This window comes from Fusarium verticillioides, chromosome 7 (assembly GCF_000149555.1).
Source record: "Fusarium verticillioides 7600 chromosome 7, whole genome shotgun sequence".
Classification (NCBI taxonomy): domain Eukaryota; kingdom Fungi; phylum Ascomycota; class Sordariomycetes; order Hypocreales; family Nectriaceae; genus Fusarium; species Fusarium verticillioides.
The window spans coordinates 2006212-2025786 of record NC_031681.1 but is presented as its reverse complement, the minus strand read 5'-3'; the positions used below and the strand labels follow the sequence as shown (position 1 = coordinate 2025786).

General features: G+C 49.6%; 10 protein-coding genes across 25 annotated transcripts; 4 read left to right on the top strand and 6 right to left on the bottom strand.

Moving 5' to 3' along the window:
- Positions 1-151: 151 nt before the first annotated feature.
- On the bottom strand, positions 152-712 carry FVEG_11401 (autophagy-like protein 8; the record flags this gene model as incomplete). The annotated part of the gene is made up of 3 exons (XM_018900654.1): positions 152-206; positions 259-476; positions 623-712. 3 exons carry the CDS (start codon positions 710-712, stop codon positions 152-154), a joined length of 363 nt encoding a protein of 120 aa, XP_018758964.1.
- On the top strand, positions 438-2143 carry FVEG_17017 (hypothetical protein). Its single transcript, XM_018906258.1, has one exon. It carries the CDS (start codon positions 1519-1521, stop codon positions 1879-1881), a length of 363 nt encoding a protein of 120 aa, XP_018758963.1. The 5' UTR covers positions 438-1518; the 3' UTR covers positions 1882-2143.
- A 326-nt stretch (positions 2144-2469) lies between these two features.
- Positions 2470-5295, top strand: FVEG_11400 (coproporphyrinogen III oxidase). Of its 2 annotated transcripts, XM_018900653.1 has the most exons (3): positions 2470-2958; positions 3014-4823; positions 4876-5295. In XM_018900653.1, exons 1-2 carry the CDS (start codon positions 2752-2754, stop codon positions 4031-4033), a joined length of 1227 nt encoding a protein of 408 aa, XP_018758962.1. In that variant the 5' UTR covers positions 2470-2751; the 3' UTR covers positions 4034-4823; positions 4876-5295. The 2 variants fall into 2 exon arrangements, with proteins under 2 accessions (XP_018758962.1, XP_018758961.1); XM_018900652.1 differs by having other exon boundaries at positions 3014-5295.
- Positions 4860-6763, bottom strand: FVEG_11399 (26S proteasome regulatory subunit rpn-8). The gene is made up of 3 exons (XM_018900651.1): positions 6253-6763; positions 5922-6193; positions 4860-5863 (listed from the first exon to the last, which is right to left on the bottom strand). The coding sequence occupies exons 1-3, from the start codon at positions 6437-6439 to the stop codon at positions 5297-5299; spliced, it is 1026 nt and encodes a 341-aa protein (XP_018758960.1). The 5' UTR covers positions 6440-6763; the 3' UTR covers positions 4860-5296.
- Positions 6764-8005: 1242 nt separating this feature from the next.
- On the top strand, positions 8006-9955 carry FVEG_11398 (adenylate kinase 1). The gene is made up of 4 exons (XM_018900650.1): positions 8006-8616; positions 8675-8727; positions 8803-8957; positions 9067-9955. Exons 1-4 carry the CDS (start codon positions 8469-8471, stop codon positions 9479-9481), a joined length of 771 nt encoding a protein of 256 aa, XP_018758959.1. The 5' UTR covers positions 8006-8468; the 3' UTR covers positions 9482-9955.
- Positions 9792-13711, bottom strand: FVEG_11397 (hypothetical protein). Of its 14 annotated transcripts, XM_018900639.1 has the most exons (7): positions 13249-13711; positions 12895-13182; positions 11606-12846; positions 11092-11536; positions 10714-10800; positions 10451-10613; positions 9792-10398 (listed from the first exon to the last, which is right to left on the bottom strand). In XM_018900639.1, exons 1-7 carry the CDS (start codon positions 13291-13293, stop codon positions 10382-10384), a joined length of 2286 nt encoding a protein of 761 aa, XP_018758956.1. In that variant the 5' UTR covers positions 13294-13711; the 3' UTR covers positions 9792-10381. The 14 variants fall into 14 exon arrangements, with proteins under 14 accessions (XP_018758956.1, XP_018758952.1, XP_018758955.1 ...); XM_018900647.1 differs by having other exon boundaries at positions 12895-13711; XM_018900638.1 differs by having other exon boundaries at positions 9792-10613.
- Positions 13712-13781: 70 nt separating this feature from the next.
- FVEG_11396 (hypothetical protein) lies at positions 13782-15242 on the bottom strand. Its single transcript, XM_018900635.1, has 2 exons — positions 14793-15242; positions 13782-14736 (listed from the first exon to the last, which is right to left on the bottom strand). Exons 1-2 carry the CDS (start codon positions 14975-14977, stop codon positions 14631-14633), a joined length of 291 nt encoding a protein of 96 aa, XP_018758944.1. The 5' UTR covers positions 14978-15242; the 3' UTR covers positions 13782-14630.
- A 300-nt stretch (positions 15243-15542) lies between these two features.
- On the bottom strand, positions 15543-16967 carry FVEG_11395 (hypothetical protein). Its single transcript, XM_018900634.1, has one exon. It carries the CDS (start codon positions 16798-16800, stop codon positions 15991-15993), a length of 810 nt encoding a protein of 269 aa, XP_018758943.1. The 5' UTR covers positions 16801-16967; the 3' UTR covers positions 15543-15990.
- Positions 16968-17102: 135 nt separating this feature from the next.
- Positions 17103-18691, top strand: FVEG_11394 (40S ribosomal protein S23). The gene is made up of 3 exons (XM_018900633.1): positions 17103-17203; positions 17307-17570; positions 17633-18691. Exons 2-3 carry the CDS (start codon positions 17312-17314, stop codon positions 17809-17811), a joined length of 438 nt encoding a protein of 145 aa, XP_018758942.1. The 5' UTR covers positions 17103-17203; positions 17307-17311; the 3' UTR covers positions 17812-18691.
- On the bottom strand, positions 17717-19462 carry FVEG_11393 (4-hydroxybenzoate hexaprenyltransferase). 2 transcript variants are annotated; one of them, XM_018900631.1, is made up of 2 exons: positions 19348-19462; positions 17717-19291 (listed from the first exon to the last, which is right to left on the bottom strand). In XM_018900631.1, the coding sequence occupies exon 2, from the start codon at positions 19269-19271 to the stop codon at positions 18072-18074; it is 1200 nt and encodes a 399-aa protein (XP_018758940.1). In that variant the 5' UTR covers positions 19272-19291; positions 19348-19462; the 3' UTR covers positions 17717-18071. The 2 variants fall into 2 exon arrangements, with proteins under 2 accessions (XP_018758940.1, XP_018758941.1); XM_018900632.1 differs by having other exon boundaries at positions 17717-19294; positions 19348-19424.
- Between the last annotated feature and the right edge of the window lie 113 nt (positions 19463-19575).

The window sequence follows — 19575 nt, the reverse complement described above, 5'->3', positions numbered from 1 at the left end:
CCAGAAAGAGTAGCAGACTCTCCATCGAGATCCGAAGTACGGACTCAAAAGATAACGTGAACATAACCAGTGACCAACGAATATTCACCCAAACACGACCGTAACGCCTTCATCATTCTCGAGGTGGGATATAGAACCGATTCCACGCAGCTTACTCCAAAGCATCACCGAAGGTGTTCTCGCCTGAGTAGGTAATGTATAGGAAACTATAGGTAATGTCAGCAAGTTGCCCATTCCAACAGTTGTGTGTGAACGTACCCGTCCTCATCCTTGTGTTCCTCGTAGATGCTGCTCATGAGGGCAGCCGTTGGGGGAAGCACTTCGTCGACGAAGATGAAGATGGCCTTCTCGGGGGAGAGCTTGATTCGCTTGCGGATGACGTAGACGAACTGGCCAACGGTCAAATCGGCGGGGACAAGGTACTTCTTCTTGTCGATGGTCGCGATGTCACTCTTCTCGACCTTTTCGCAAATGACCTATTTGTAACCTGTTAGTTTCTATCGTCGTAAAGAAGCAGAGGGAATAAGCGGTCACTGCACGATTGCGCGCGCCCGCCGTTCTCTCATTGCCGAGTTGGAGCCCCAACTTGAGTCCAAATCAAAGCGAAGGGTAAATCACGTACGGGAATGCGGTCAGAGTACTTCTGTCGAATGCGCTCGGCCTCAGCCTTGCGCTTCTCGAAGGGATGCTCGTCCTTGAACTTGCTGCGCATATTGACGGTGGGGGTTGGTAAGTTGTAGAGGCGGTAAGAGTGGTATCGATGGTGGAAGCAACCAGTAGAGATGGTTGACTTGTGGCAGCGGAAAATTCGGGAAAGTATGAAAAGTGAAAAAAGACAATGGAGTTGGTGATAGATAAGGTAAAATGAGAAGAAGGTTTAGGTTACGATTTGCTTGCGTCAGGCAGAAGAAGGATGAGGAAGGGCAGAGAGTCACAGTCACAGGCAGAAGGTGGCAGCGGCACCGACACACCTCAGACACTGGGACACAGATGAGCGGTCGAGGCGGAAGGCAGCAAGCAACCTTACCAGCCAGGTACCTTACCTAGGCGCAGACAGGTTCAAAGCTGCAGGGAGGACACAGGTACAGGGCAGGCGGCACGCTCACTGAGAAGGGGGCTAGGGGGGGCAGGCGGGCATCAAGTGGCAGATGACAAGCAGTGATGGGAGAGAGTCGCGGGGCTATTGAGCTAAACTATAAATGGTCTAGGTCAATGATGCTCGGTGAATCACAAGAGGCCCCACGAGGCGACAATGGCGGGGAAGCAGCAAGTCACGTCGCACTGTCTCGTCACAGGGTCAAGCTTGTGAGGGAACCTTAGCAAACAATCAATCACTTGGAATAAGATCCCCTTTCATGCTGTGTCATTGATTCATGGCAAAGATGTCGAGGATATATCACCGGGATCCGAGTTACGGGCAACGTCGTTAGAGTGGTTTTAAGGGTACAACGATTCACTATCCGGGAGAGGGTTAGTCTAGCTGATGCGTACTAAGCAGCCTGAGCTGCAAATGTGCCCATGTACATCAGCTCCTTCAGGGTTCTTGATGTTGTGAATTACAATTGGGTGTTGGCTAAAGTACGCTTACGAATGAATCATGGCTTGGCCGCCTTGATTATCTTTGAGGGAGAGTCAAGAGAAACTCAAAGTACTACTATATACATCCTGAGTGAGCAGTATTCACCTCGAAGTTTCCTGCGAACTGCACCGTCTTCTGAAAAGTTTGCATGGCGAAACAAACAGGGCAGTTCCCCAATGGTAGCATTCGTGAAGCAAAGTTTCTCTGCTGGCCACTCATCACAAATCGTTGGACTTTTAATGAAACCGACCATCTTACCACAGTACCATCTTCTACCTTGCATATGGGCAACCAAATGGTGAGGCATCATCTTGGTTGCATGTGTCACTGAGTTGGTGTATGTCTGCACAGTCATAGCTCTTTAGCCGTGATTCAGCTTGTGTATCAAAGAGTCTAGTCAGGAACAATAGAAGTTCTATGTTCCTCAGTGACAGCTTACAGTACCTATCAGTTATCGACGCCCCGCCACTTCACATGGACACCAATTACCAATCCTCGGGGGTGATAAAACCTCCAACATTGTAGTAGGGTGCCAGAATCAGCTGGTCTAAAGATTCACTAGAGTAGAGTAGATCTTCTCATATATGGAAGATCACCATCCTCAGTTTTCTTACCTTGACTTGTCGATGCACCAAATTGAAAGCTTGCCAACTGATGTCTTCCCTATCAGCCACACTGCAACGGATATCCACATCACGAGAGAAATCATGCTTGTTCTACAGATTTTCTCGATCCCCCCCCCCCCCCAAATACTGATTTCATCGTCCGGAGAAGCTCTACACAAATTAATGGTGCAAACGGAGCTACAGTGGTCTGGTACCCCCGAGTGGTGCGTTGATTTTGACCGCCCTCGGCACCGGCCGGCCACCGGAGCAGACATTGTCGGGTCCCGCTCCACACTCCCAAGTTCCTTAGACTCAGTTAGCCAATTGCCGAACATTCGATTCTGACTATCACCCGAGTTCCCAGTCGTTCTCATACAGACTTTGAACCTAACAAGAGGTACCCGTACCCTACTGTCGCATCCTGGCACTCGCAAGTGGCCTCATCCGAAACGCCTGATCGTCGTATCCTTCCTGTCTTTCTTTCTGTATTCGTTCTCGGCCTTCGGCCTTGTTTTGCCGCTACTATTTCCCGGCTCCTCGCGTTGCATTGTCCAAATATATAATATAATGGCTGCCAGGCGGCCTTCCCAGCGCCTTACTGCGTACCTTGCATCTCCTTCCACACGCTCCCAAAGAACACAATTCGCTTCTACGAGACGCTGGCTGTCTAGTTCTGCCGGTCCTAAAGCTTCACGATCCTCCTATTTCAACTACTCTCCTCTGTGGCTCGCTGCTGTTGCCCTCGGTGCAGTCGCCCCATTAGCTTACAAGATGGTACAGGAATTTCCTCGGAAAACAATGGCTCAATTGCTAACTCTGTTGCTCTCAGGCCGAAATGGAACCTATTAACGCCGACCCTTCTACTCTCGCCGACCGCGATGCCCAGAAAAAGCGAGAGTCTGGCGTCAACGAGGACTCGCCTATGCGCCTGCGTATGGAAAAGTTTATTCGGGAGCAGCAGGCTCTGATTGTCGCCGAGCTCGAGAGAGTTGATGGCAAAAAGTTTCGCAAGGATGAGTGGGAGCGCCCCAATGGCGGCGGCGGCACAACCTGCGTCCTTCAAGAAGGCAACGTCTTCGAGAAGGCTGGTCTTGGCGTGAGTGTCGTCTACGGCTCGCTCCCCAAGCCTGCCATTGAGAAGATGCGCGCAAACCATAAAACCATGGACCCCAACATGGAGTCGATCGACTTCTTCGCTGCGGGCCTCAGCATGGTTTTGCATCCTTACAACCCTATGGCCCCGACGGTGCACCTGAACTACCGATACTTTGAGACAGCCAACCCCGACGGTACATCTCAAGCTTGGTGGTTCGGTGGTGGTTGTGATTTGACACCCTCTTACCTCTTCGATGAGGATGCCATTCACTTCCATAAGACGATCAAGGCAGCTTGCGACGCTCACGACAAGGACTACTACCCACGATTCAAGAAGTGGTGCGATGAGTATTTCTACAACAAGCATCGGGGCGAGGCCCGTGGCATTGGTGGTATCTTCTTCGACGACCTTGATGAGACCGAGCGCGATCGCGAGAACACCTTTTCGTTCGTCCAGGACTGCCTCAAGGCCTTCCTGCCCTCCTACATTCCCATCATCGAGAAGCGAAAGGACATGCCCTACACTGAGGCAGAGAAGGATTGGCAGCAGCTGCGCCGTGGCAAGTATGTCGAGTTCAACTTGGTGCACGACCGGGGTACAGCATTTGGTCTGAACACCCCCGGATCAAGGGTCGAGAGTATCCTTATGAGCTTACCGTTGACGGCTGGCTGGAAGTACATGCATGAGCCCGAGCCTAAGAGCAGGGAGCAGCGCTTGGTTGATGTCCTCAGGGACCCCAAGGAGTGGGTTTGAGCTACTGCTCTCTTGATCTAAGAGAGGAAATTTATTAGTGTGGAAGCATGAGGCTGAGCGATTGTTTAGTGTGTATCATATGCGAGGATCATAGATAGGGACACCCAGGGTGGTGCAGGCTATTAGGTACAAAAAGACGGGCAAATTTGTCCGATGTGAGAATATCAAAAAATCAAAATATTTCATACAATTTATGAAATAGTTCGTTGAACTGGTGATCCTATTGGAAGTTGATGCGTACTTATTCTTGAGCTGACACCGTTGGATGTCATTGAATATCGCCATTCTTCTCAACGTGGAGACTAGACTCCTTCTTTCAACATCTTACATCGAACCATGCAAAAGCACTCAACTCCATGGCAATGGAGCCTCTCCCCTCCCATCGCCAGTTGATTACATCCCTCATAAGTTCCATCTCCAATATCGCGCCATCAACCACCGCAGGAGACATATCATCGGCGCAGCCACTTCGGGCCGCTCAACAGCCCACATTATCACCCTTACAAGCCATTCTCCCCTCTCAACGGCCTCTACTATTAACTCTCCATGTGCTGTTCCCAACTCTTCTACTCCCAGCGCTGGATCTTCTCGATCGGGGGCTCGTTATCAGGCTAGTGCGAAATGAGGAGCTTCAAGATGGGATTTCATCAGATAAGATAAAGAACGACATGTTTCTTGTTCGCTCTCTCGCTACAACACTTTCACGCCGGACGCGAGACTTCAGTTCATCCTCAAAGCGCTACGTTGTGCATCTTGATGCGTGGAATTGCACATGTCCGAGCTTTACGTTGTATGCTTTTCCAGCCCATGCTCATGCTGTCTCAATAACGAATCAAGTACAGCAATTACCAACTGAAACTGGGCAGTGGTCTTTTGGAGGCATGGGTTTGGATTCACGGGGAGATACTCCTCCATGTTGCAAACACCTCCTTGCATGCTTACTTGTGGATAAATGGTCAGAAATGCTCGGTGTGTATATTGAGGATCGGGTTGTATCAAAAGATGAAATGGCTGGTATCGTAGCCGACTTGTAAATATGGTTCGTCATAGCATTACCGAAAGATCCGTCTATAAAGACGTATCTGTCCAGTATGTATTATCCGCACTCCGTCCTCTAATAATCCAGTTTGATATGATCAATGTACAAAGGCGCTTTTGCCTTGACCTTTGGCCAGGATATTGCCATTGTTCCCCTCCGCCAGACGCCAAAGAGCCTCAGTCCAAGTCTAGTTCATCTGCCAGGTCTTTTGTCTTTGTTATTCCTTATTTCTTAGTCTCCTTGTCCTTTTCCGCGCCCTCCTTGGTGTCACCACTTGAACCGTTGGCACCTTCCTTCTTCTCATCCTTTCCATTAAGCTCTTCCTTCTTAGCCTCCTTCTCCTCCTGCTGTTGTCTGTTTTGGATCTTGTTCTCAATCAGATCGTGGAATGCTGTGATGGCGCGGATCAGACTGCTCAGGTAAATAGCCATAAGCTGGTCGTTGGTCTTGACGCTCATCGCATATGCCAACTCGCCACCGCCAGACTTGCCATCTCCTTCGGGTGCCGAGAGATTAGGCAATAGGTTGAAGACATCCTGCAAGTTTCCGAGGATCGCGTGGTTGACTGGTAGTTGCCTGTCGAGGACCTTCTGGAGGTATGTGCCAATATCTCGAAGGCGCAGGTGCAAGCCCTGGAGTGATTGAAGCTGGTTTGTGACTCGTGTGGACAATGTGCCGGCGGCCACGTCGCGGATATCTCTTAGAAGGTGCTCGACACCAATTTCCTCTGCTTCCTCGGCCTCGATAACGGAAGGGGTGTGAACAAATGTTCGGGCAGTGGTTGTGCCGTCCTGGTGAGTGTCAGTAGCTGGTCGGTGATCTGAAATTAGCAAGGCTTTGTCAACATACGTCCTTGATCTCGTCAACGGCGAAGTAAGCATCTGTAGGAACTCCCGACTCCTTGGGCTGAACATCGACAATAACGAGCAGAGGGTTGGGTGTGTAGCGCTTGAAGAGCTCATTGATTTCCAAATCGGATGCACGTAGCTTGGGGCCAGTGTGATACCATCCTATGAGCTTCTCTCGGGCGTTGACTTTCTTGAACATGTCGTTCATTGACTCGACGTAGTTGTGGTCAAGGAACCATACTGAAGGGTCCTTCTCATCCTCCTCGAAGGGAACTGTGTAACAATTGTAAGCGCCGCCCAATTTACGGTCCCATGATACTAGGATAACACACCAGCAAAACTGTTTGACACTCTCACGTCGTTTCCATCATTTTGTCCTAGAAGAACACCAACTACTCGTCGCTTCGTCTTGGTAGAAACAGTTCGGTTGTAGTGGTCAACGGCTGAGAGAAGGACGAGGGGCGCAACGGTGACGTTTCGAGTAACGAGGGAGAGAGTTTCTGCTGTTGTAGTAGGCATCGTTGCGTCAATGTATATCCGTCACGACAGATGCTGAACTGCGTAGATATGGAATTCAATACGCGATCGTAGTCGTGCAGGCGCGGCGAAGTTGGAGGTAGAGTCGTGATGTTGATGCAGTGATTATTGTGGCCGCACGTACGTAGTCTTGAGGCTGCCTTCTTGGGGGAGCTTAGGTAGCTCCCGATTGGGCCAGACACCTTGGAGTCTTCAAGCTAGAGCCTTGCAGTGCCACATCACGTGGAACAGCCACAGTCAAATATTCAGCCACATGTCCGTGAACTAAGCGGTATCGCAAGCAAGAGAATTGAAAGCCCAGGCCCCTGAACAAAGAAAAGCGAGAATCTTCAGATTTAGACTAGTCAAGAAATAGAGAAAATAGCGTTGCTTTTTGTTGATTAGACTACTGACATCATAGGCAGATGAACGGTAGAATCACCAAATCTGAGTCTAGTTGGTTACCTAGATGGATGGTGACCTACCCAGCTTGCCAGCACACCTAGGCCATCATTCTAGAGCATGACATAGTCTACAGGCAAACTCACCATAAGCAAGACTATGATTTCTTTTAGAGAGTCATTTCGACAAGTATCAGGCCAACGCTTATTTGCTGAATCCGACATAGCGTGATCAGATCTCCCACTTATGGTAAGCGACTCGATTCTGGTGAGATTGCCACCCACTTGGGCCTCGGTTAAGGATGAAAGTACTACATATCAAGGGAAGAAACCATTGAAGAAGCAGGGTCCAATACGAAATTGTATATGATGATGCCATCACTATAAACTCTAGACTTGGCTTCGGGACACCTGTAGGAGAGCGGAAAGATGGAGGCTAACATGCTAATGCCGGCTATTAACACACCTACCTACACGTGGGCGCAAGCGTTCCATGAGTAACGAGGGTGCCATGTCACTACTACTCGAATAGGATATAACAAAACGAAGGTACTCGTGCAGCGGTCCATACTAACTACCGATAGTCGTTCCTTGCAGGTGTGGCCGTTTTTCTGCAACTGATGAAATGCTACATGAGAGAGTTACCTATTCTTGAATTGTTGAACCGGCGGGGATATACCGGATCAATGGGGCCCGTGGCATCCCAACTCTCTGAACCTCGGTCCTGGCGACCGAACAAACTCCGTTGCATCATAACAGTTGTGAGCTGACCTTCCGCCATTGGCTTCGGCCAAGTACGGTTATAGCATCTTGGAGAATAGTCAGACGAGGGAAAACGGGCATGTTCCGGATACGGCTATTGTTGAGGCAAGCTGCGAACTACCTACCATGAGGTGCTACAGATATCTGTATATCGGTACTATATAGAGATGAAGGACTGAGGACCTCGAATGATAGTAGTGCTTATGGCTGAGAAGATATAGCAAGCTACAATGGCTCGAACTGGAAGGCCACATGTTTTCACCGTATTTAGATTTAGATATGTTATTGTTGGAGCTTAGTCGTTTTACGAACAGGTGGTGGTCTCTATAACGCCGCAGCTGTACCGAGTACCTTGTCCCGAGCCTGTGATGTTTATGTGAACGTTTTCAGCCCTGGCAACGTTAATTACAAAATAACGGTGCACCAAGGAAATACAAGCAATACCAACTATCCAGAGTTCACAAAACTGCCTCCCTTTACCTACAAAATCATACAAATGTCCGTAAATATCAAAAGCCACGATTGCAATCACCTCAAAGGCCAAGGCGTATCCCCAGCAGGTTAATTACAGGGGTATACCCCCATCATCATCGCTCCAGCAGAAACGGCCCCATTTGACCAATCACAGCTTGCTAAAGCTTCTCCCCCAAACCTCCCGTCCTCCGGCTACGCACTCAAGATTTCCCTGTCTTGACTTTGTTCCTCGCTTTTTCACCTCTCTTCTTCCACTTCGATCCCCTCAGCCTAGCACCAAAGAACAAAGTCTCTCGGTCAATTTCATCTTTGCTTCTCTGGATCTCCCAAGATCTCTTTCCATTGTCCGCCAGAACAAGTTCCAGTTCCAATTTCATCTTCCGCCAACCGCAACAATGGGTTTCATTGAGGACGAGCTTAAGCAGCTCAAGGATGTTCTTAGCACCATTGACACTCGCATCAAGAAGCTCGAGGCGCGAGCCACTGGCGGTCCCGTCTCCACTGATGAGATCCGAATGATCCTCATCGGTCCTCCTGGTGCTGGTGAGTGTTTTTGCGCCGCAAATGCTCGCTTAGTCTTTTTATTAACTGTGCTTCCCAGGAAAGGGAACTCAGGCCCCCAAGATCAAGGAGCGCTTCTCTTGCTGTCACTTGGTACGTTGATTCGCGTCGCAAAATCACAGCCATTCAAAGTTTCGACTCTCTAACATATATTCTCTCGTTGTGCAGGCTACCGGTGACATGCTGCGATCCCAGGTCGCTAAGAAGACCCCTCTCGGTGTCGAGGCCAAGAAGATCATGGATGCGGGCGGTCTGGTCAGCGACGATATCATGATTGGCATGATCAAAGAGGAGCTCAACAGCAACAAGGAGTGCCAGGGCGGGTGAGTTGCATTGTTCCACGGGTTTCGGGTTCCAGATGTTCTGAGCCCGTAAATCTCGATCTACACCGACGTGATCGACGAAACATGATACTAATAATTCGCGATTCAGTTTCATCCTCGATGGTTTCCCTCGAACTGTCCCCCAGGCTGAGAGCCTCGATGCCATGCTCACAGAGCGCAACCAGAAGCTCCAGCACGCCGTCGAGCTCCAGATCGACGACTCTCTTCTCGTTGCCCGCATCACTGGCCGATTAGTCCACCCCGCTTCCGGACGCTCATACCACACCACCTTCAACCCTCCCAAGGAGTACATGAAGGACGACATTACTGGCGAGCCTCTTATCCAGCGAAGTGACGACAACGCCGAGGCTCTGAAGAAGCGTCTTGTTACTTACCACAAGCAGACCGCCCCTGTTGTGGGTTATTACAAGAAGACTGGTATCTGGAGCGGCCTCGACGCCAGCCAAGAACCTGGCCAAGTGTGGAAGAACATGCTTAAGGTCCTCAACGAGAAGCGAGCTTAAATCCTGCCCGGAGCGGCTGATGTCTCCCAGCTGCCACTTGGTGCGGCTGAGGCGACAAGACGAATGCTGAGTGAAAATAAAAGCCAGCTCGTCTTGGATATACGAACGGTATGAACTGTAAATTGGGGGAAGTGGAAGAGAGAGCGGAGAGTCCAATCTTCCAGGCAAAAGAGGCGTTAAAAGGTAGAGGGTTTGTCTGCGGTGCGGTCTTGTTTGGCCATGTGTGGAAAAAGCTACCTACTTTGGACGACGATTAGCCATGTATCAAAATGTCTTTATTACAATAGTTTCCACCCAACAGAAAGTTGGCTTTCGAAGCGTTAAACATATATGGCCTACCTGTTTCTCGTGAAGATGGAATGCACGCTGATGGGTTTGGTCTCAGGTAGACTATAACCTTCAACCCAGATCAAAGTCCTCGAATCGCCTTACACAACCTCAGTTTCAATACTGATCAAGCTATGACTCTGCGATGTTTGGCCCGAGTCTCTATTGAAACGCATTTGGAGCCCTTTGTAGGTCCCCTCGGCATAACATCTATACTAATGATATCATTGAATGCAAAAACCCTCCTACCCACCAGTCTACCAAAAAAGTACGCCCGTTTTTGAGAAACACACCAAGCTCCCTCGCAATGCTTCAAAAAATAAGAAAGAGGAAAATACGACGCCCTGAATTTCCAAGGCGGTGTCGGCAATTATGAGAATGTCGGGATCAAGAAAGGATAAGGGGCAATCTTGAGAGCCGGGTAAGATAAGCCAGTATGGGTAGGAGTGAATACGTCGAGGAAGAGACTGGCGTTTGGTAACGTAGGTAGTAGGGGTTATGTCACACAACTTGAGAGCGTAATTCGTTGAGTCTTATCATAAAATAGCGAGGGATTTCTCACCCCGCGAGTACCTATCGCTTCGGGGTCGCTGACAGGGGAAGGTCAGTAGAGGTAGAGCGAGTCGCGGAAGCGCAACTGACCATTGACCATCTGCCTCTGCTTGTTGAGCCAGCTCCGCGGAGCTTCGTGCCGTCTTTGCAAAACGACATGGTTGCTCTGAAGCCTGCTCGTAAGATCATACCATGCTGATGAGATGAGAGCGTTCTCTCTTTCAAGGTTCCGGATAATTTGATCGCTTGCAGCCTTAAATCACGGATAATCAGCACAGGTTTCAGCCACAGTAAGAAAAAACATGATGTAAACAGATGATGTTACTATATACGCGGGGAGAAATGAAACGTACCTTTTGTGCAGCCACAGCCTCCCCATCGTGTGCTGCCTTGAGCTTCCGTTGCAGGTCGATTCTGTCCGTCTCTGATCGTTCCAGTTGCTAGAACATATCTGTCAGCCAACTAAATCTACCGGATTGCGCATGCATAACAATAGGTCCCTCTAGCTTCCCTACTTGCCCTCGCTGGAGGGGACGCAGGGGTAGTAGAGCAGAAGCAGGTCTCAGGATCACAGTTCCAATAGGATCTAGCGATAGACTCGGTCCACCATCTGCAGATGTGGGATCCAAAGGCCAAGCGGCATCGTCTTCTAACGATGTCTGGCTATCTTTGTCTGAGACCACTGGGTCTTCCCCATCACCATTAAGAATTGCATCAAACAATGGACTCACCTCGCGGAGTTCTCTGAGGCGGGCACGCAGCTTCTCAATGAGCTCGCCCTTCTTGCTGGGGTCAGGTGGTGCATCACCTGTACCATTGATGTCTTGCAGCTCCCGGCCCTCTTCAACCTCCTTACGCAGCTTATCCTTGGTAAGGAGAGCATCGACGAGCTGGGTTTGCTGCGCATCTCGCTCAGCAATGGTGTAGCTGAGCTGCTCTCTGGTGTAGTCGAGCTCAGACTTGAGGGATGAGATGATGGTAACATCAGCGCTCTTGAGCTCCTTAAGAGCATCTGCTCCCTCTTTGTCGAGAGCCGAGAGCTGAGCCTTAGCAGCAAGAAGTTCGCGGCCTTGATCTGCCACCTGAACGGAGAGGTCCTTCTCCCTCTTCCTCGACTGTTCGAGCTCGAATTCACACTGCAATAATGACTGTTTAATGTTGAGAAAGGCCTTGGTCCTGTAGTAATCCGAAGTAAGTATCTGATTCCCATCAGGAGCACCGGCTTCATCAATTGCTTTGACTAACCCTTCGCCGGTCATGTTATTGATCAGAGCCTCCATTTGATCATGCAAAACAGCATGCTTTTCAAAAATGTCGTTATAGTTCTTTTGAAGGTGAGCACGTTGTCGTTTCTCTTCGTCCAGTTCTCGGCGTAGCGGCGCAGTATCCCCAGAGCCGACTGTGCTACGCAGCAAATCGTTCTCGGCCTTGAGGCGAGATAGTTCTAGAGGTAGGTTAACTTGGCTAGGTTGGCCGTCCTCGGTAGCTGCATCGTTAAGTTCATCCTCGAGATTTCCTGCCAGACCTAATACGCCAGGTTCTGCGCTTTGTGCGGCTCCTCCACTTTCTAGTTGTTCCTGCAGATCCTTGATGAAGTTCTCATCGTGGCTTTGGCGTGCTCTCAAGCGAATTACCTCGTCCTCCAGTGCTGCGATGTCCTTCATCAGCTGGTTCTTCTGGCTGCGTTCGTCCCAAAGGTGTTGCTCGGACTGAGTAATCATCTTGGTCAACTCATCCTCTGCTTTCCTTGTACGATTCCCCCTATCTTGGTCTTCCAGCAGAATTTTAATCTGGTCTTGTAACTCTGTCTTCTCATATTGCAGGTTTTGCACCTCCTTGACGAGATGTTGCTGGGACTCGAGTTTCTGCTTATACCGCTCTGCGGTATTGGCTTTCTTCTCGAGATCCTCAGCTTTGTGTTTCCATTCCGTTGCTTGGTCGCGAAGCTCTTCTGCCTCTTTACATTTTTCTGTCAATTTGAGGACTTCAGCTTCGAGTTGCGACTTGATGCGCTCGTCTCTTCGTATTGTTTCCTCATGTCTAGCAATGAGTTCCATCTGGTCATGCACCTGAACCTCTAGGTTCTTGATCATCTCGGCATTGTTAGCACCATCTATAGTGGCCTTCCGCAAGACCTCGAGCTCCCGGTCGTTCTTCTCTTTATCAAACCGGAGCTCTTCGTGACTTGTTTGTAAATGATCAAGCCTGGTGATATAATCTGACAGCTGTCTCTTTGTTAAGTCAAGTTGTGATCTCAAGGCTGCATTCTGCTCTTCAACGAGTAGATCAATGTCTCGCGCCTCCATAACAGCGTCGATAGCTTCATCCACATCGTCGTCGCCTTGTGAGCTGTTGATATCCTGTTGTATTGTCTGGATTATTTGCATAATCTCTGCCTGAGTGTGTTTGTCGAGGCCTGTTATCCGGGGAATATAATGCTGAGCTTCGGGGCCTAGTGCGGCTACTCCCAGCATGACAGCCAAGAGCTGGAAAGTTAGCCGTACGCAATATGCGTGTACCGAAGAGAAATTTACCTGACTGATGCCTTGAGCATCGGGATTCTCGGCGATTGCATGATAGTCGAACTTTTTTGCCTGACAAGCAAGCTCGGGAACTGCTCGTCGAATGTAGCGGAAGAGACCCTTGTAGATGCTCTGAATGTTGCGCTTGTTTGTCAAGTAGCGGGATGTATTGGAATTTGTCTCGAGGGCGGACGTGTCGAAGCTAGGATCCAGTTGATGTAGAATTAGGCCAAGGGTGACACCGTCGATGAGGTCCTCGACTGATTCTACCATGCGTTTTGGCTCAAAGACTCGTTTGATCTGAGGGGCATCTTGGGTCAGACTGGAGCTAGAAGACGGTGAGGGCTCTTCCTCGAAGACACTTACCGCCTTTATGAGCGCAGCCTGTGCGTTGGCACTATAGCCTGGCATCGTGTCCTAAGTATTGTGCGGTCGAAGTCAAATATTGGTCGGGTAGCGCAGTCGGTCAGGTCGTCGTTGTCGGGAGTGGAATTATAGGGAGTTGCGTCGCGTGTTTAGTAACAGGGGTAATGATTTTCGAGGCATTCGACGGCATGTCGAAATGGGATTCGAGAGTTTTAAAAGGAGCTGTTATGAGGAGAACAAAATCGGTCGTTCCATTGTTCAGTGATTGTCGAGTGAGTGTTCAGTGCGGACTCAAGGATGGAGGGAGCATTGTTCTTCAACGTTTCGGCGACGTTGGGCCCTTGTTGGCTTGAGCTATGCGGCCGGGTGGGCTTATCGATTTGACAGGGGTAACAGTGTAGAGGCACACGGGAAGTTCGAATAGCGGACTTTTTAGTCTGTCAGATGGGCCGGCCAAAGCTCAAGGATTTATAGAAGCAATTTCAAGGCTCAGCAACTAACGAAAGTACTGTAGGGATATTAATTTGTCTAGTGTTGGGGTGTAATGGTCATGAGTCGCGTATAGGTAGTTCCTGTAATACTTCACACGTCTATAAAATATGCATGTAAACCAAAGGTGATCGAATATTGTGGCATCTGAGGCATTCTTTGTAGCAGAAGTGTCCGGATACCGTAATAATATACAGAAAGCGTGACTGCGCAGCTTGAAATGAAAATGAAACAGTCAGTGAACATACACAGCAACAACAAGAATAAGACCTATATACTGGCAATCTACAATGACGCAGCTCCATACTCGGTAGTGGGGGTACCTGGTGTGTAAGTGCGGATGTTCATGGCGGCGAGACATAGTTTATTAACCTTTACTCCGTAGTCAATAGATACATTATGCTTCTGCCAATCTGGGCCCATGAATTTAAAGGATCATAGAATGAACACATCAGCACACCAATAGAACAAAGGTTCATGAAAGCGCTACCAATATAGCACTCCAGAGGAATAGGCCAAAAAGGTTGGGTTCTGTCACTTCCGTGTTATCAACCTTGGTGGAGCTGTACTGGTGTATTGCGCACTGACAGCTGATGAGCATGTGTTTCGAGTTGATGACTATTTATAGGGCTAGCATCACAAGCAGCCGCGGAAGAAATGTTGAATAACAAAAGTTCTATTCCACTAGGGGAACGTTTTGTGATAATAATGAGCTCATTGAATATCGTAACGAGTGTTCTCTTCTAGGCAATACCGAGGCTCCTATCCTATAACGCCCAAACAAGGGATATCACTATCCCAATACTGCCGCGAAACCGCGGTCGATTCACTTCAAAGGCATGCCGTTATCCCATCGTCTTTGTATCGTCATCTTCGTATTACCTCTAGCACCTCTAGTCCGTTGTAACAACCTCGTCCTTCTCAACCCGAATCTGATGGTTCTCGTGGTTGACTTGAACGATCTCGAGCGCCTTCTCGGGTGCGATGACGGAGAAGCCCCTAGTCAACTAGTTAGTATCGAACTGTCATAGTGTCAAAAGGCGGAGGATGCGCACTTGATGATGGAGTAAACATGAGTGATCTTTCCGCCAGCCTTGATGAGGGCGTTCTTGCACTCATCGACGATGTTGTCGGGGGTAGACTCGTCCTCGAACCAGACGATAGCTGACTTCTTTTGATCAACAGCAAGGGCGCCTGGGACAACCGCGAGAGCGGCGGCGACAAAGGGGAGGAATCTCATGTTGATAGCGGTATCGACGATAAAGTTGATAGAGGTTCGTTGGTGATGGATGCGGCGATTGTTGCGATGAAGGCTTAGTCGATATTGATTGCGTTGGATGATGCTCGAATGCTCGTGGCGTCAATGCAGAGGGTGATGGGGATGGGCTGAGACTTTATATGGCCTGGGCGAGTTGGGATGGGCCTCTTCTTGGGGGCGGAAGATCCGAAGGTACCCCGTCCTGCCTGGCCTGACGCACTGCACTCACTGGAAGGAATCAAAGCCCACTGACCATGTGCCAGATCAGATCACTCCACTGAAGCGAGTTTAAAGCAGTGTGCCACATGGCGGGCTGGCCAATAACCTAATCGGGCAGGTCGTCCACTCCACTCTTCCAATCGCGTTGTCGAGAACGAGGGTGCCTGAACTAAGGTAGGCAAGACAATTGTTCAACTACGGAAACGGCCAATAGACGGAAAACGACGTAAATGGCAGGACAAGAAATCATGAGTTTGGGATTGATTATTGTCTCCTTCTTCATATGCCGAGAATCTCAACTCTTTCGGTCTCAAATGTGTCGAGAGACAGCCAAGCAATGACGTTTCCTCAGCCTCTCGTGAGCCTGCAATCACAATGCAAGACATCCAGTGGTACTTTTTAAGTCAATTCTCTGAGTTAATAACTAAGATAGTCTTTGCGGATATCATATCAGAGCGCAGCGATGACGGAGTTTGTATCTGGACAGCTCTCTTGTCGTCATCGAACTGATTGGTAGCTGGTCTTCTCCTCCACTCTCCACATCCTATCTTGGTGTAAGTCGAAGCCACGAAGATCTTCTCTACCGAATAGGATCCAAGAACATGTCAACGACAACAAAATATTCTTGATATGACAATGTTCTAGAAAAGAAACATGTTTAAAAATACCCCAAGAGTTTGTCTCGAAATTGTGAAACGCCATAAATGCCGAGTAAATATCGCCTTAACTCCTGGCAACGCCGAGGTGGAAATGCCGAAATCACCTGTACGACACGATCACGTCCTCGAAGCACCAGGAACACTGTCGTTCTCGCTCCAAACTTCCTTGCTTTCCTGTTCAACAGCTCTCATGGCCACTGCGACATCTTCAAGCCGGGTTACAACGTCGATCACTCCTTGATTGACCCTCTGGAAATATCGATCATTGGCTTCTCGTCGTTTCCTTGCGAGGAGGATATCCACTTCCGTCTCTTCTTCGAGCTTGTGACCGAGTCTCTCAACTCCCGTGCCGCTACTGTTGGGTCGTGATATACTGCTGCTTCCAACGGCACTCTTCTCTGTGCCATCAGGTCCAGGCTTGGAGGTATCGCCGAGCGCACCCTTCATGTTTCGGACTTCAGATCCAGTTACAGACCCCACAGTTTCGAGCTGGGCTGTGTCTATAACATCATCTGCTTCGCTTCTGGCCCAGGCTTGAGCAAGGGCAATTTGAGCGGCTCTCAGGTCAGCCAGCTTACGGTCATGATCTGGGCCAAACACGTGAGTGCCCCCAGAAGCTGAGAGCTCGACTTCTTCCAATGTTGCTTGCATTTCGGACCATAAGAGGTCAGTACGGTCACCTGTCGCGCGTGTGCTTTCTGCTGGAAATAGTCCAGCTCGGTGATGAGAGGCCACAGCCCCGGATCGTCCAGATCTAACAGATGGAGCACGTTCGGCGTTAGGCCGCAAGTTTGACTGTCCTATGAAAGGGACGGTTGGCGGCGGTGCATTTGATAAGGAGACATTTGATGCTGACGGAGATGGGTGAAGGAATAAAGAGGGAGGAGGATCTCGTTGCCGGCTTAGCGGTCGTGTTAGATGTGACATAATGACCTACGAGACCTCTCGATTGGCTGGTAATAATATGTACAATAAGAATAATACAGTTTGCTTCATTCCAGACCGATATCAATTGAGCATTGACGCACTTGATGCCAATGCTGAGGGAGGTTGAAGACAGTGTAAAGAGTGTTGATGAGCCCAGCTATTACTGTGCGACCCGCAACTCGAACTTCCGTTGATGATCAGTCCACAAACTCATCGCAGAGTTTATGTGGGGCAGTACATGGCACCACGTGATCTGTCGCCTACCTCTTGTGCACACAGGTCGCACCTTCTTCCTAGGGCCACCAAACCCTACCTGGAATTTTCGTTGGCCGTTCCTTCCCAAGTTTTCGTCGCCTCCGCAAATTAACATCACCATCCCGTCGTCGATACACAGACAGATCCGGTAGGTACTAGCCATCCAACCCAACACACAGACATCCCCTCGGCTCTGCACGCTCGCGCTCGAGCTTTTCGAATCGACAATCGACTAACGAGTTTCTCTGAAGCAAAAATGGCTGGAGGCAAACCCCGTGGTCTTAACGCCGCACGCAAGCTGCGAACGAACCGAAAGGACCAGAAATGGGCCGATCTCGCCTACAAGAAGCGTGCCCTCGGTACCGCCTATAAGTCCTCTCCCTTCGGTGGTTCCTCACACGCCAAGGGCATCGTCCTCGAGAAGGTCGGTGTCGAGGCCAAGCAGCCCAACTCCGCTATCCGAAAGTGTGTCCGTGTTCAGCTCATCAAGAACGGAAAGAAGGTCACTGCCTTCGGTACGACGAATCCCAGATGCTATGAGAGATGAAGGGCCGGCCCAACTAACATTGATTTCTAGTTCCCAATGACGGTTGCTTGAACTTCGTGGACGAGAACGACGAGGTCCTCCTGGCTGGTTTCGGTCGCAAGGGCAAGGCCAAGGGTGATATTCCCGGTGTTCGATTCAAGGTCGTCAAGGTCTCTGGTGTCGGTCTGCTCGCTCTGTGGAAGGAGAAGAAGGAGAAGCCCCGTTCTTAAGCGAAGGGCTCGCGGATGGAAACAAAGTCATATTTCGACACGTGGAGTCTATTCGGATTGCTTGCATCGGCATTACTGGTTAGGGATCTGATCATGGGAGACGAGGTCTGAAAAAAGGGAAAATAGATCACAAAGTCTTCGACGAACAAAACAACGATGTGCACGCCGCGTGAGGTGGATTCTTTGGGGTCTGAACCCATATCTCCATATATGATGACATTATTGTACAATTGTTTTACATGCTTCATACCTTCCGGCATTCAGTTCTCTAACTTGGTGTCGTCCTCAGGTCCCTGGACATATCTGAGAGTGTAGTCCGCAGCTAGGCCCAGGCTGATCACGCCACCGGTGATCCAGCACCCGTTGATGAACCACCACCAACAATCCTTGACATCTTTGAGATTGACTCGCTTGATCATAATACCAAGCGTGGCCATAGCTCCTCCACAGCTTCCAATAAAGAACGCGGGACCAGCACCGGCTGCAAATCCGGCCGCAGCCAAAAGAGAGATTTGTACGGCAGCCAAGCCAGTCAACACTTGCTTAGTCTCAGCATCATGCTTCAGTGCAATGCTCTTGATTCCCGCCTTCACGTCGTCCTTAATGTCCATATGAGCATATATCATGTCGTATAATATTGTCCATGCAATATTTGAAGCATATAGGCAGGCTGCAGCAGTCAAGGCTGGGGTATGTGACAGCAGGTCGATTCCAAGAGCCGGGAAACCCATAATAGCGCCCCACGAGAAGGTGAAGCCGAGAACTGCTTGAGGGTAATAAGTAACTCTCTTGGCCAAAGGATAGCTGGCTACCAGGAGCAAGCTGGGGACGCCGTAAAAGAGGCAAGGCAAGGGAAATTGGAGCAATATCCCAAGCCCGGCAAACAGCTGAACCCCGGTGTAAACAAGTCCCTTGAACGGTGTGATCGCACCACGAGCAATCGGCCTGAGTCGAGTTCTTGAGACATGAGGATCGAGGTTGCGGTCCCATAGATCATTGATAGTACATCCAGCACCTCTCATGATGAGAGCTCCAGAGAAGAAAAGGAGTGATGTTCCAATGACAGAGCCTGGAGTCGCCATTGGCATAGCTATTGGGGCAGCCATGAGAGTAGAAAAGAAGCATGGGAAGAACAGATAATAGGTTCCAGCAGGCTTGTCAAGTCGAATCAGCTCAGCATAAGGAACCCATGAGGCTGGGAGTTTCGACAACAGTCCTGTCTCAGGTGGTTTGTAGGGTGATGGTGAGTCCAAATCCTGGGTGGCCGGGGGCAAAGATCGAGGTTTGGCCTCGTGAAACCCAACTACTCGCTGATTATTATGCCATGGTTGCCTCAAGCCTTTGCAAGCACGAATGAGCGAAGGCCGCGTCTGCGGTTGTCTTGGTACTTTCAGAGCACGATCTGAGATTCCTCGACATTGAGCCCAGACCGAAGCCCGGGGGAGCGCACTTAATCTCATAAGATACACAGTTTACAGTCCTACTAGGATCATGAGAATTTGAACTATGATTATAAAGATTTCGTATTTAACTTACTACGAAGCTCTTTAGAACAGCTTTGGTCACGTCAGACCACAATGGCAGCTTACCAGAGTTCAAGTCGAAAATTCTCGATCCAAAAATATGAATCTTATAAACTCTAGGATCCTTGTCACCCAAAGCTCACGTATCAGTGGAGCGAACTGGCTGAGCTTGTTAGTTAGCGCGAGACCGGCAAGTGGTGCATCACGTGCACTTAGGCCGGCTCTCAGCTTCTGTGTAAGC